Below are 15,798 nucleotides of genomic sequence, written 5' to 3'. Positions count from 1 at the left end.
GTCATGAATTTAGCATAAAAATTTAAATTTACCATTTGTCTGAAGACCTTACTGACAATCTCCGTTATTTCAGCCTTGTCATGCCCAGTACAGTGTGGATGTGTAAGTGGTAGTTTATAGTAAGTCCTTAGGTAAAAAGATTCTCTGGAACTGCCTCTCACACGCGGATGAAGTGCCGAGGATCTGTACTGATTCAAGTCTTCTGTGCTGGAGTAAGAGGTTGTTCTAATCACAAACAGAGGTTCCAGCAACATCATCTTGATAGCAAAGTCAGTTTGACTAAATTCACAAAATCTTTCCAAGAGGAAGGAGGAAATAATTTCTTATCCATTTGGTTTCTTTAACATTCTAAACTGGCTGTAAAGAAGAGGGGTGGGTGGGTTGGGGACTTAATCAATAGACATCCTCAGCTTCAAAGGAATGTGGAAGGCAGTTACTTTTTTTTTGACAGCTTAGTTGACTCTTCATAGAGAAGACATTATATCTTTCGTAAATTTATCCTCAGACTTTAACGAAGCCCCCCCCCCTTTTTTTTTTTTAACTAAGAACTTGCTGTCTTCCATCTATAAAGAGTTAGCATTGTAGTATCTTTCTGTCTTTTTCTCACTCTTTCTTTTTTTTTTTTTAAGAACAAATCATTATTTTGTAAAGTACTATTTGCTCCTGGTTAGTCAGCAATTAGCAATCATCTCTCCTATTGCTTTATGGTAACTGATTCATGACAATTATACAGAAGATTATTATCAATTTCACTTTTGGATAAAATCATATTCCTAATGGATCCTTTGACCACGAAGCACTGGAAGGGATGTGATGGGTGTTAGTAATGATTTTTTTCCGCAGTGGGTCTGCTCCAGTTAATTTTCAAAGAACTGAATAATCAATCAGGTAAAATTGTTCATTCTCAATCAATACCTTTCAATGTTGCTTTAAAAAAATTCCATGGTAATATTCAATACAAATTATCATTGCTTTGCATAACTATAACTTAAACTATGAATAGTTGATTAAAATATCTGTTGTAAACAATATACATATGTAGCTGTATTTGATAATCATCTCACAGAATTACCTACTGACGTGATAGGTCAAAATTAATTAGCCATTAGTCTAATAGATAATTAAATAAAATACCGACATTATACGTGACGATGAACAGTTAAGCAAATAAAATCAGACGAGTTTGGAGCACATTCACTGAAAATGTTCACATTTATCAACTGTGTTGTTTTTCCCCCCTCTGTAAGAATTCTTATTGGCCCAAAATATCAAGGTGTTTTGAAATGCTTAGAAAATTGTTTTGACCCTTTTCCAAAGAAGGAACAACGCAAATAATGATCTATCTGTCTCCACTGCCACTGTTTTTCTCTGTCCAACAGAACCTTACATCCTTGATTGTTGTAAGTTTTTTTTTTTTTTCTTTTGATGTTGACTTAATCCAATAATCACTCAGGCAGAGAGTGGTCAACTTAGCGTAGGCTGCTACGAAGTCACCCCCTTCGTTTTTGGACTGTCGTTTTTGGACTGTCATTAAAAATTAGCTGCATTTAAAAGGGTTTCATGTCTCTTAAAGGGTCAGCGCACTTCTTGCTGACTAATTACCGTAATCAGTTGCCTCAGTACTGATGAATTGTTCATTTCAGAAGGGTTATTTGAGCTGGGAAATGTTGCTTTGCAATGGATGCGTCTGAGTCATAACCACTTTCTCTGTCCCGAACTTTTTCTTTTAAAGCCGCTCAGTTCATAATCCAGAAACTAACTTACGCATTAAAATAAGAATGAGTAACTCGGCAGATTAATTCATAAAAAAAAACAATCATATTCGCTAAGGACCTATTCTCTAGCTAAATGAAGGATCATAAAATGAAAATTATTTATCTGATCCATAAGAACTGTAATCGAGTCACTGAGAGAGACTTTAAAAGGGAGGGCTTCAGGTTCATCTTCCTGCTCTTGGGGAACCATGAGTTAGCAACCAGATATCTACAGAAAATACGACTGAATTCTGAACTGTAAAAAATGATTTACTTCCTGTGCAGTTAATGAATTAAGCCGTTGTTTGAAATCTCAGCAATGCTCTCATACAAGCAACAGCGTAATCGCATTATATAGCTACTTTTCCGTGTAGTGAGCAAATCTGTCAGAATCACTAGCATAAACTCTGCAGTAGTTTCTGTTCGTCTCCTGCAGACGCTTGGCTCTAAGGTGAATGAAGTGGGTAAATATAATTAAAAATGCTGATAGTTCTACCATTAATAACCTGTAATCAGTAATGTCAGTAAGTTCTTGTGCACAGTCCAGTGTTTCTGTAGACTTTATTTTTCGTCTTGTCCTATGAAACCAGACGCCACCTTTTTGCTATTCTGGTGCCTTTCCCACAAGTCATCAAGCTATTTCTGCGTCGAATTAAGCTCATGCAGTGTAGAATTTCTTAGTGCATTGTATTTTAACAAAATATTCTCCATGTCTAAGACTTCACTTGTTACAATGGGTTATTCTCATTTAGCCGGCTTGTTTTGCAACGATCATTTCACTTTATTTTTATTTTTGTATAATTCCTTGATATTGGTTTATAAATCTCAGATAAAAGAGAAGTTACAAAGGCAATAATGCACTTTCTATTCAGAGAATACCGGCCTTTTCACAGGAAGCATCAATATTACTTCTTATCTTTTGTGACAACTCGAAGTTTTTTTACAATAGTGTCCCTGAGCCTTCGTAGACGATTCCTATGAAAACTGACTGAACTTCCTTTAATCTGTTTTTGAAACAGGTAATTTATTCATTTATTGTGTCCGGAAACTTATGAATACTGAACTTTGACGAAGAGGAAAACTCTTCTATGTAAAAGATTTTTCCATTTAGAACTCGACTGTCCCTTACAAAGACTTTGAAACTTTTTGTGTTGAACTGACTTTCAAAACATAAGGTAAGGCTCTACATTATTCCTGAATTAGCTTGGTTACACAAGAAAGGTGGCGTCTGCTGTGAATTAAAAAAAAAAACTAAAAATAAAATTACTAGGCGCACAGACTGTAAACAACGCCAGTGTAAATCTCAACCCATGAAAGATCAGATTTATCTTCTTCTTCAGAGACATAAAAAAAAAGAGAGAAAGATAACTTATAGAGTTGTCGCTGTTGTATTTCTGTCATGTTTCAGTCAACTCCGGCTTCTGCCCAAGATTAGCGAGGGCTTAGGCGGACCCTCGGGAAGGGGCCTTGCCAACACGCCCGGGCATCGCTGCCAAGCAAGCAACCGGCGGGGGTAATTCGAGTGAGCCAAAATGGGTGACGTCCGTGGGCACGCAGTGGGAAATTATGATCCGGTCCTGTGTCTGTGTGTGTCTGTGTGTGTGTGGCCCCATTTCTGTTATTCCTTTCATGTACGATGAATGTTTTCAAGTATGATGAACGTCCTTCATCATATCATGGTCTCATTTTTTCTTTTAAGTTTTGTTGTTTTGGTCTCATGACCGTATTTTATTTATATGTATATATATAATGATGTTTGTCAATAATAAATATACATATATATATATATATGTTATATATATATATATATATATATATATATATATATATATATATATATATATATATATATATATATATATATATATATATTCATACTTCATATCACAAGTATATAATTTCTTTAACTGTAACATCCAAGAATACATTGCTTCACACACAGTAAAAAATTCATAACATAGATTCATCGTTCATAAACCTATTCATTCAGCCAAAAATCACGTATTCCATTCACTTATGAATATTCATCTATTCAATAAAATCATTATTTATCTAGTTTTCTCTTTGTTTTTCTGTCTTATTCCCGATTATCAACATTTTTTATCTTGTTTCTTTCAATCTGGATACATGACACTGGTTTGGGGTTGGCAATGTCTACGATATATGAGTGCAGTACCTTTCTGTATGTATGTATGTATATAAATAAGTGTGGTTTGGTTGATCATACGATTGTAGATGATTACGAACACCTATATATATATATATATATATATATATATATATATATATATATATATATATATATATATATATATATATACATATATATATATATACACATATATAATTATATATATACAAACATATATATATATATGTAATATATATATATATAAATTATATATATGTGTGTGTGTGTGCGAGCGGGCACGCATGTGTGCGTAATTATGTACTCGTGCTTGGTGGCCGAGTTCATTTCAACGCCATGATGTAAACATGTGATCAAATACAATATTTCGAAAGTGTGCATTACTTTGAATAAGCTCTGTGTACAATATAGCAATACTACCAGCAATTATCCGATCCTTATAAACATTACATCACCCCTTGGGGATCAATATCATTCATCTTCCCTTTTTAAACCCGTAAGAATTATCTCTGCTCCCGCATAACCTTGAGAGACTCAATGATCCCAGTTAAATTTCCCTCAAATTATAATAAATAAATTGTTTAAAAACGTGGACTTCCTGAACGAAGATATTCGGTATTTCTTTCCGTGTTGAACGTGATAACGAATCCTGAGGTCCCTATCCGTAAAACTCTTGCGCTTATATATAAAAAAAATCTTAAAACTAATTTCAAGCCACTTCTACTTACAACAAAAGCTACGCATTTATACTTACAAATCTTAATGAAAAAACGTCAACTAACGGGCGTCAGTCATTTCTTAGGTCAATTTTTATTTTACTTTCATTTTATTTGTTTACCTTTTCGATCAAAAAAAAATATCCAAGCATTTGCTTTCGTCAACAGTTGGATCACATGTTGCAGTAATCACCCGCTTGGGAATTTCAACCTCCGACCAATGAAATACCAAGTTAGAACTTTACCAACTCAACCACAGGGATGAATGAAAGGAGATAACTAGATAAGCAACTACATATGCTTGGGATTATTGCAGGTACCACTGCACCCTTAATTATGGTTTGAACGCTTCGCAAAATAGTAGACTCAACATCAGATCCATCTGGGAGGATTAAATGCCTCTACTCACTGCTGGTGGGGCAGGGTGGGGTGATACCTCAGTTAGTGGTACCGACCATGTTTCCGAACATCTGACTGACAAACATGATTACCTTCCTTGCATGCCTTCCGTGGTTGAGTGGACAGAGTTGGCCTGGCGTCTCATTGGTTGGCGGTTCAGATCCCTAATAAATCTGTCATTATTAACATATATTTCCAGACGATATTGCTTTCTTATAATGTAAAGGGACTGCCTTGTGCATCCTGAACTGTTACTTTCCTTTTCAATGTTATATCAACACTAAGATCGCTCATATTATTCTGTAACTTCGTACAAACAGATAGAAGGCATTTGCAGACTGGGCCAATTATGAATAAATGCACAAAAGCAGGATTACTTATTTGACCTAAAATCCAAGGTTTCGTACATTATAGACAGAGGCCCAGTTTTAATTGCACCTGTATTTCGATAGTATCTTGCATCCTAATCCTTGCAAAGTACTGAACCTATTTATTTATACTTTCAGCAAATATTACGATAGTCTAATCACCTACATTTTGAGAAATTTATGGATAACATTTATAAGAATTGGCGTTTTTCATAAATATTCCTCTGATTTCTTCATCTGCTTCTTTATCAATCTTTTTTCGTCACTATCCTTTGGCTGCGTCTCAAAATGATCTTGCTCTATGATGCAATCTATAGAGTATTCGTGGGAAAATTCTGTTTTTAATAATTCTGATAAATAATCGCAATATAATTTCGTGTTATTCGTGGTATAATTTCCTCCCCTTCGTCTCGTGAAAACGCAGTGTATTTCATCAGTTTAGGATTGCTTTACTTTACCAAGATATATGGACAGAGAACCCATATCGATTGTGAACAAAGTTAATTTCGACCCTTATGTATCATTTTATCATGTGTTGCTTTTCGTGCTATTCAAGCGCAGAATACTGTAGGAAATTGCCTGAGAATTTATTTAATATTTTCATTACACTTCGTGTTCTTCACGTTAGAAATATTTTTTATTTTAGATTTTGGAAACTGCTTTTAAATACATCGTCCATTTGTCTGATTCTTTATGGAAAATGAACACTGTAAATCATACTTAAGCATTAAGTACCAAATGGACTTTCGCTCCCAATGAAGGCACCTCTCCCGTGGCACAGAAGCGGTATTTCTCCTTCAGAATTAGAGGAGGGAAAGCAAATGGACTTTCTTGTGGTCAACCACTCATTGCTATCCAAGTAAAGAATATTTTAGGAAAATGTCTGAGAATTTATTCAGTGTTTTTGTCACAATTCGTGTTCTTCATGTTAAGAAATACATTACTTTAAGCGTCTGGAAATCTGTTGTCAAATACGCAGTCCATTTGGCTGAGTTTGTCGTGAAAATCGTTCAGAAAAATAAACATAAATCATGCATAAGTAATAAGAACTAGTGGACTTGAATACTGGCTAAAACCTACGGTCCAGGCACATGAATTTATCAAACCTCCACACACGAAAGGTTGCTGAGACTTCCCAGTATCTTTTAATTTTTTTTATAATTCTTCTTCTTCTTCTCCCTGATTCCCATTTCCTCATTTTTCCCCCGGCACTCACTCGTCCCTGGCATCCAAACTTTGTATCACCGAGCATCTAAAGTACATGAATCCCCCATCCATACTGCATTATGCCCTTGGTAACTCAAAGGTACGCCACGACATCCTTAGTTCAAGTGTCAACGTCCTGATTTCTTTACCCAAAGAGGGACGCCTTATTTCACTCTCAAGACTCCAAAGCTATTAAGGATATCGCCGTTAAACCTTTGTACCAACCTTACTTACGTTTTGTTCTCACTAGTTTTTGTATTCTATGTTTCCCTTGCCTCCAATAGGAACCTAAAGACTTTGTTAAACATGGATTATCACAAAAAAGAAGACTATTGTGTACAGTACTTCCTTCCACAAAATCTGGGTATTAAAACAGAACCCCGGGGTGTGATATTAAACTTAATAAAAGACAAAATTTTACCCGCTTACATTTCTATCCATCCCTTTGCTTGTCATCGTGGGATTGGTCGTTAAACCCCTAATTTGTTTTTTAATAGATGTCAGTTCCTTAAACTTTTTTTATTCCCCAAAAAAATGAAAAAAGAAAAATCCAATGTTCTTGTCCGCCATTCAGATAGAAGTTTCAAAACAGCAAACCATTTTGCCTAGAAAATTAAGATGATAATTTATAGTTACAGCTTTTCTGTTGTCCGTCAGCTCGATCTTACTTCGTTTTATTTAAAATTGTCTTGTTTTTCTCTTCTTCTCTAGCAAACTGTGTGGAGACCTGGTCTTCGTGATCCTGTTCCCACAACTACTGATGGTTGTACACTTCAGGGAACATGTGAATACTTATGGCTCCTTCATGGCGTTCTGCCTCGGGTTCATTGTGCGTCTTCTGGGTAAATATTTATTTCTGTTGTCTATTATTACGTAGTCCTTGGGTTACGGTGGCTCCGATTTACGGCGGCTCCGACATACAGCGTTCCGTACTTATGGCACTTTTTCAAGTATATTCATCAAAAAATTGGTTCCGGGTTATGGCTGATGTTCCGAGTTATGGCGTTTTCCAACTTATAGCACGTCGCTGGAACAGAACCCTGCTGTAACCCAGGGACTGTCTGTATTTAGGTACCTTTGGAGTTATCAATTATTATGCTTTTCATAAAGAGTGTAGCTTTTAGCAGACAACGAGAGGTAATAATCATTTAGTGCTCATTTTTTCACCTTGAAAATTGTTGCATAAAAACCTTACATTTTTGTGTGATGGCTTTAGATAAGGTAAATTTGGTTGTGCAAAAGTTCTCCTAAACTTTTGACACAGAATTTTGCATTTGGCTCCTTTGAAGAACAAATGTTGTAAACTCTTTCTTTCTGATAATATTCTGATGGCTATTCATTTCAAGACCACAGATTCAATAATGTGAGAGCACTTAATGCATGAATACTGAGATGTTCATTACATTTTGAAAGTCAGTCGTTTCTTCTCTGAAAAGAGCACATCAACACAACCTTACTGAGGAGAAAAGACCATTAATTTGACATACACTGATCAATTTCTAGATTTATACTTATATCAGGTTAAAAAAATTTTCAAAGACTAAAATCCCTCCTGAATAAACTTTGTGACCTGGTACTATTGAAGACTAACTGGACGAAAATTCTGCCATACATTACTTTGGTTTTGATGCAAACATACCTTAGATGAGTATCTTGAGTACTGTATACCAGGACTGCAGAAATAATTTTTTTTTATAATGAAAACAGATATTTCTGAATACGCAGCTTACAGCATAACTGGGAAATGTTTTACAATCTCGGCTGCCTATTCATATCATCCTCATATTTACAAGAAACGAAAAGACTAAATCCCATACCTTTTCTCAGGAGGAGAACCCTACATTGGAGTGCCGGCCGTAATTCATTACCCATTATTTGACGTAGAGAAGGGCCAGCAAAACTTCCCCTTCAGGACAGTGTCAATGCTCGTGTCTTTAGCGAGCCTCATCATTTTCTCAGTCATCCCAAAGCTGCTCTTCACTAAAGGGATAATCTCTGACAGGTAAGTTCCTAAGGCAGTTTTCAGACTCCTTCACTTAGCCCCTAGGTTTTTATAAGGGATTAAGGCACCACAATGTAGCAATTCATAAAACTGTTTAGTGTTTGTCATCACCAAGTGGTAAAAACTTCAATGTTGGAACTCTTGCAAGCTTGCAGGATAGGTGAGGGAAATATTCTTGAAATATTTTGAAAATAAAAAAGTGACTTTTAGTATGTTTTGCTACCAAATTGATATACTCTGAACTAGATCAATCATAATTCTAAGGTCGGAATTTTGACAAAGAATAACTTCCCCATTATAACTTCAAAAGCTATGTAGTCTTTCGAAAAAACAAAATAACTAATTCAAAAAATTACTTTGAACAAGTTAACTAAATCATGACTGCATCATAAAAAAAGACAGAAAATTTCCCAGACACAAGAAGACATTGGTATCAATCAGCCAAAGGTAGGTTCCAAAGCGAGGTGAATTCTGGAAGGACTCGACTGGAACATAAAATTTAGGCTAAATACCACGTACTGGGACCTATGAAGTTATTCAGCGCTAGAAATAATGTTTGAAAAAATTGGTAGGAGAGGCTGGAAAGTAAGATGAAAGAAAAGGAATGTGAACGGAGGTATAGCAAAAGGAATGAAGAGGTTGCAGCTAGGGGGTATATTTCGAAGCGACCATCTCTGACGTCAATCATCATTAAATTTTTTTCAGGTTCGACGTGTTCGAGTGCTTCAAAGCCTTGCCCCCTAAGACCTGCGATGACACGGAGGAACTGGCCACGGACAACAGCACTTACCACCACAACCTGGCTTTCTCCAAACCCGTCGAGGGCAACGCCAAGTCGCCCCACGACAACCCACTAGCAGCCACCTACACCGAGCCGCAAGCACCCAACGGGGTCGTGAACAAAGTGTGAACTATTCCTAGCGTACATCATAAGAGTCTTAGATTATTATTTTCTTCTTATTTTTTTCTAAAAATGATGATTCACCATAAACATAGATTTATATATAGATATATATATTATAAATACATATATTTTTGTCACATGTTCTGTTACGGGCGCTTGCAGAATGGGTGTTCTACTACGTCAAGGGAACAAGGCCCTGAGTATTTCGAAAGAGAGCTCGCGGGACTGTTTCTGTTTGTTGTCGTCAGGGGACAACATTAAACTGATTTTAAGGACCCTCTTGATATAACACACACACATATATATATATATATATATATATATATATATATATATATATATATATATATATATATATATATATATATATATATATATATATGATTTATATTCAAAGCATCTCGGGTTAACAGTTTCCCCCAGGTCAAGCCTACTCCGAGTGGAAACTAGTCAGGAAAAGAATATTGCTTTGTGGGTCTGTTATGAAGTAGTTTCTATTTTCTCTTAAAGGTTAGTAAAGTACACTCGCGTGATAGCAAGGTTTCTTCAAGGCTCCAGTGTACACAAGCTTTGTTTGGGAGGCTGAAGAAACTACGAAACTTCTTATCACCCCAATAACTCTGGTATATATAAAACAAATGACTCAGTTTGTTTCATCAGAGATAATGAAGTTTCTTGATATGTAGCCAAGCACAGGACTTAATGATATGGTGATTATCTGTTAAACATTCGTCCTTGTGACAATTCACATAGAAAGCACAGTGGAACTGAATGGTACAGTACTTACTGGATGTACTAATAGTAAATACTGGTGGAAATAATGTTAAAGGTTTTTGTTGTGTGTAACAATGAAAAAAGAAAAGAAGAAAGAGAAGAGAGACAAAGTAATATTTATTTGTTTTTGTACTGCAAATAGAAAACTTTGAAGATAAACTTAGAGGTTGGAGTTCTCTAGTGGTATTTTGAAAGATTCTCTAGTGGTATTTTGAAGGGTTCTCTAGTGGTATTTTGAAGGGTTCTCTAGTGGTATTTTGAAGAGTTTGGTGGGCAGATTAGCCCACTCCAAGCAAGAACAACAATAGCATACCCTGGCTCTGCAAAGAGATTTAATGGAGAAAAAATCTCTAAAATACCTCCTGCTTGTTGCAAACCGTCTGACATTATTAAAATCAGGCCTTAGCAAGAAGTGTGATGTAATGGTTTTTTTTTTTTTTTTTGTCTATGAAAACACTCAATGACGATTGAAACATCGCAGTGAATGTAAGGAAATGATAAAAACAAAAATTTTCTAGATACTAAAATGATGACCCACGGAACACAATGGCAGGACTCGAAAAATTCCATAAACAAAATAAACCGTAAGCAGGATTACCGATTCATCTATGAATCCTGTTACTTCTTGTCAAAATGGAAGCCTGTTATCTTAAACTAAGTCAAATATAATCCGAAAACAAAGAATCCTACACAGTAGCTCTTGGGCATGTGAAGAGAGAAGTAATTTATATAGTACATATATTCTTCCAAACTGACAGAGACTAAGTTTTAATGATTTTTGGTTGGTACGGTGAAAAAAGAAGCACTGATGACGAAGCAGTCACACCACCAACAGTGACTACTAAAGTTTGCAGAACAAGGAAACTTACTAACCAGACGCAGATTAGATAGACAGATAGACTTTTGTCCAGTGAGTGGTTTAGTTATTCAATGAACAACCATCTTTCCGTCGGAGGCCTTGTGAAAGATGTTTTCAATTATTCTTAATTTACCACAGAGTAAAATTAGACTCCTCTGAATCCACTGTTTGATGTAACTGTGATACTGACAGTTAGGGTATTAGTTAAGGCGTTTGTTCAATCCAAGAGAAAAAGTAATCTCCAAGCAGGTAACTTCAACTGAAAGTGGTTTGAAATCTTCATTTATATGTAGGGCCAGAGGGTAAGAGATTCCTGTACCGGTTACATGGCACTAGAAAATAGGACAAGGTGCTAATATAAATTTTGTGCTTCAGAGTACTTGAATACATAATTCAGTACTGTTCTGGAACTGGTTGAATAAATGACTAACTTGAACTTTAAAGTCTCTGACTTATTCAGAGAAACATCAATCGCAGATGTAGTTGGCGTTCTATTGATCACTGGTCTGATGTAGACTTGAAGACTACGTTTGTTTACTCTATTCTGTCCTTTTATGATCAGTTAGACCTCTATGAAAAATCTGTCATAACTTTTTATGTTTAATAGGATATGAATGTCATGTGGAATCCTTATTCATTTAAAGACATGTTTGCTAAGGCTTCTGGTCAAAGCTCTTGAATATTGAAATGTCAACAGAGCATAATTGCAATCATGCACTTTCCTCAACTTTGTAAGGTAAACTGAAGAAAACTGTGGTAAGTATGAGTGTCTAAAACATGCCATTTCTAAAATATTCTACTCTATTACTTTATTCCATAACGCAAAATTGGTGTTCAGTTTGTCATAGCTTCTTCTGTAATGCCTTGCAGGCAGCAGACTTAAACCCAGACTTGTCTGAGTATGACAACAGCCAGTTTTGTCTGTGTATTGAAACGTTAAGATAATTTTTTGTGGATATTAACTTGAAGCTGTTGTTAAATGATCAGTGCAAATTTGTCGACTGCCATTGTTAGCCAAATTGTATAGCCACCAGAATAAACTGATTTCACATATCACAGATCTCGGTGTCAGGTAAAAATTGAAAGATGATATAATAATAAAATTTGAAGTTCGTCAAATGTGTTGCAATAGTTTTTGTAAAGTAATAAACGGAGGCATTTCTTTCACAATAATAAAATCTTGTAAATTATGTTCTTTAGTTTTTGCTTTTTAAAGAAAACTCATTTGTACAGTTCAATCAAATTTCTGCAAAGCCTATAAATTTTGCCAGATCTGTGATGTATCCTGGTTCTAGGAAGGAGAAAAATGATATCCCACCATGGCTTAGGAGGGAGAAAATGGTATCCTACCATGGCTTAGGAGGGAGAAAAGTATCTTTCCATTGATTAGGAGGAAGGCAAATGGTATCCTACCATGGCCCAGAGGGAGAATTTTAAAAATGGTATCCCACCATGGCTTAGGAGGGAGAAAAATATATTTCCATTGCTTAGGAGGGAGATAAATGGTATCCTACCATGGTTTAGAGGGAGATTATTAAAAATGGTATCCTACCATGGCTTAGGAGGGAGAAAAATGTATTTCCATTGCTTAGGAGGGAGAAAGATGTTATCCTACCATGACTTAGGAGGGAGAAAAATGGTATCCTACCACGGCTGAGGGAGAAAAATATCTTACCATTGCCTAGGAGGGAGAAAAACTGTATCCTACCATGGCTTAGGAGGGAGAAAAATGGTGTCCTACCATTGGTTAGGAGGGAGAAAAACGGTATCCTACCATTGCTTAGGAGTGAGAAAAATGGTATCCTACCATGGCCTGGGAAGGAGAAAAATGGTATCCTACCATGGCCTGGGAAGGAGAAAAACGATATCCTACCATGGCAGAGAACGCAGAAGGACTTGCATACCTGACTATGACACATAACCTTGTTATCCTGAAAGGGTTTGGTCAGACAGTCACCAGACCTTTATGGACCAATTTTGGAACGGACGTTGAATTTTGGCCCTCAGCGACTTCCCGAAAACTTCCCCCTAGAGTGAGTGTGGTTTCAGAATCTTTCTTTCTCTAAGGAGGAGCGATGCTAGGAGGTGGATTTTCTTCTGGTAATCACGGTGTTAGTACATAACTTTAATACATTTCAACCGTGCCGAACGAGGCCTTTGGTTTCAACTTGACTTTCATAAAGAGGTTCTCGAGGTGATCGTCATCTACTTATCAAGTATGTGGTTGTTTTCTTGCTTTATAGATGGATGTATGGTACAATTATTGTACATACTCATGGTTTTGGTATAATTATGTTATTAAACAAAAATACCTCACATGCGTTGTTTTGTTTGGTTGGTCCTACTTGAAGGCTTTTGATAACCTGAGGAATATTTTATATTTCTTCTTAGTTAATTAAAATTGAACGGACAAAAAAGCAGGGGCGTAGCTTAGTCCTGTTCAGAACCCAAACATTAACACACTTTGTCGCATGGAACAAAATTACAGCATGATAAAGCATTTGTTCCATTTGTTCCACTTTTAGTATTTTTAGGGGGGGTCTTCATGATGCTCCCTTCTAACAAAATAAGAAGGTAATAAAAAAAATTCTCTGTCTAGAACCCTGAACGTAACTAAACATTACCAGATGAAGGTAATAAAAAAAACTTCTCTGTCTCAAATGCTGAATGTTTGGAAATGAAGGGAAGTAAATTTTGAATTTTTAGATGGGTCTTCTGATGCTCCTGAATGTAACAAAATTACCAGATGAAGGTAAAAAAAAAATTCTCTGTCTAGAACCCTGAATGTAATTAAACATTACCAGATGAAGGTAATAAAAAAACTTCTCTGTTTAGAATCTCTGAATGCTGTTACCAGATGAAGGTAATCAAAAACTCTCTGTTTAGAATCCTGAATGTAACTAAACATTACCAATGAAGGTAATCAAAACTTCTCTGTTTAGAATCCTAAATGTAACTAAACTTTACCAGATGAAGGTAATCAAAAACTTCTCTGTTTAGAATCTCTGTTTAGAATCCTGAATATAACTAAACATTACCAGATGTCTAGCTAGGTGAATATAACTAAAAACCAGATGAAGGTAATCTCTGTTTAGAATGCTGAATGTGATTAAACATTACCAGATGAAGGTTAATATAAAACTCCCGTTTAGTAATCAAAAACTTCTCTGTTTGTGAATGTAACTAAACATGAAGGTTTAAAACTTCTCTGTTTAGAACCTAAAGATTACCAGGTAATCAAAAGGTAATCAAAAACATTTCTCTGTTTAGAATCCTGAATGTAACTAAACGTTACCAGATGAGGGTAACAGAAAAATAAAAAAACTTCTCTGTCTAGAATGCTGAATGTAATTAAACATTATTACCAGATGAAGTTAATATAAAACTTCTCTGTTTAATATAAAACATTCTCTGTTTAGAATCCTGAATGTAACTAAACATTACCAGATGAGGGTAACAAGAAAAACTTCTCTGTCTAGAATGCTGAATGTAATTAAACATTACCAGATGAAGGTTAATATAAAACTTCTCTGTTTAGAATCCTGAATGTAACTAAACGTTACCAGATGAGGGTAATAAGAAAAACTTCTCTGTCTAGAATGCTGAATGTAATTAAACATTACCAGATGAAGGTTAATATAAAACTTCTCTGTTTAGAATCCTAAATGTAACTAAACATTACCAGATGAAGGTAATCAAAAACTTCTCTGTTTAGAATCCTGAATGTAACTAAACATTACCAGATGAAGGTAATAAAACAAACTTCTGTCTAGAATCCTGAATGTAACTAAACATTACCAGATGAAGGTAATAAAACAAACTTCTGTCTAGAATGCTGAATATAACTAAACATTACCAGATGAAGGTAACAAAAAAATAAACTTCCCTGTCTAGCTAGAATGCTGAATATAACTAAACATTACCAGATGAAGGTAATCAAAAAACTTCCCCGTCTAGAATCCTGAATGTAACTAAACATTACCAGATCAGATGAAGGTGATCAAAAAACTTCTCTGTCTAGCTAGAATCCTGAACGTAACTAAACATCACCAGCCGCCGCTTATTTTGAAAAGCAAGAAGCTCAACAGAAATGGTGCCTCATAACAAAAACGCCACCTCGCACAAAATGATGCATCCAACAGACGTTTGCCCACTAATATCCCCTACTTAAACTTACGGAATATAAAAATATACAATACCGGTATTGCTAAGCAATTAATAATAGGATTTGGTACCCATAGGAATAAGAGACTTTTTCAGTCTAATTACTGCTCAAGGGGTAGTGAATACTTCAGCTACAGTTTATGCATTGTAAGAGGGGTTTTAACATGCCCCAGTCAGTAAGGATGAGCGTCACAATATTATGTGAGAACGTCAAAGTGTCAAAAAGGCCATGACTACTTATTGCCTTAATATACATCAAACTGCCACAAAAGACTAATGAAATCATGTAGCCCCGACACCTAGGTTATGATATATCTAAAGCCTTGTGGTTAACCTGGCCAAGAGCTTCACTGAAGTTAGTCTGAACACGTCCGAATTTATATTCATAATAAAGGTCCACTTCCGTAGGGACTTACGGCAAAAGGGCATTTCCAGCACACTGGCTTTTTGGAAGCAAGAGTACAGACTCAAGATACTTATATATAAAGAGCGTGAAGATCTAC

At 35.7% G+C, this 15,798-nt stretch overlaps 1 protein-coding gene and 1 long non-coding RNA gene across 3 annotated transcripts in view; one reads left to right on the top strand and one right to left on the bottom strand.

Moving 5' to 3' along the window:
- LOC136851943 (high-affinity choline transporter 1-like) overlaps window positions 1-13,447 on the top strand; it is a 56,683-nt gene extending 43,236 nt beyond the window's left edge. Inside the window, exons 11-13 of the mRNA XM_067126308.1 lie at window positions 7,304-7,434; window positions 8,420-8,594; window positions 9,300-13,447. Coding sequence (XP_066982409.1) covers window positions 7,304-7,434; window positions 8,420-8,594; window positions 9,300-9,504 — 511 coding nt within the window. The 3' untranslated portion in view covers window positions 9,505-13,447. The remainder of the gene's footprint in view (window positions 1-7,303; window positions 7,435-8,419; window positions 8,595-9,299) is intronic.
- LOC136851945 (uncharacterized) overlaps window positions 1-15,798 on the bottom strand; it is a 39,051-nt gene that overhangs the window by 5,664 nt on the left and 17,589 nt on the right. The gene's annotated exons all lie outside the window — the stretch shown is intronic.

The sequence above is a fragment of the Macrobrachium rosenbergii genome, chromosome 24 (genome assembly GCF_040412425.1).
Source record: "Macrobrachium rosenbergii isolate ZJJX-2024 chromosome 24, ASM4041242v1, whole genome shotgun sequence".
Classification (NCBI taxonomy): domain Eukaryota; kingdom Metazoa; phylum Arthropoda; class Malacostraca; order Decapoda; family Palaemonidae; genus Macrobrachium; species Macrobrachium rosenbergii.
Note: the sequence above shows the minus strand (reverse complement) of the source record. Positions and strands in the feature narration are given on the sequence as shown.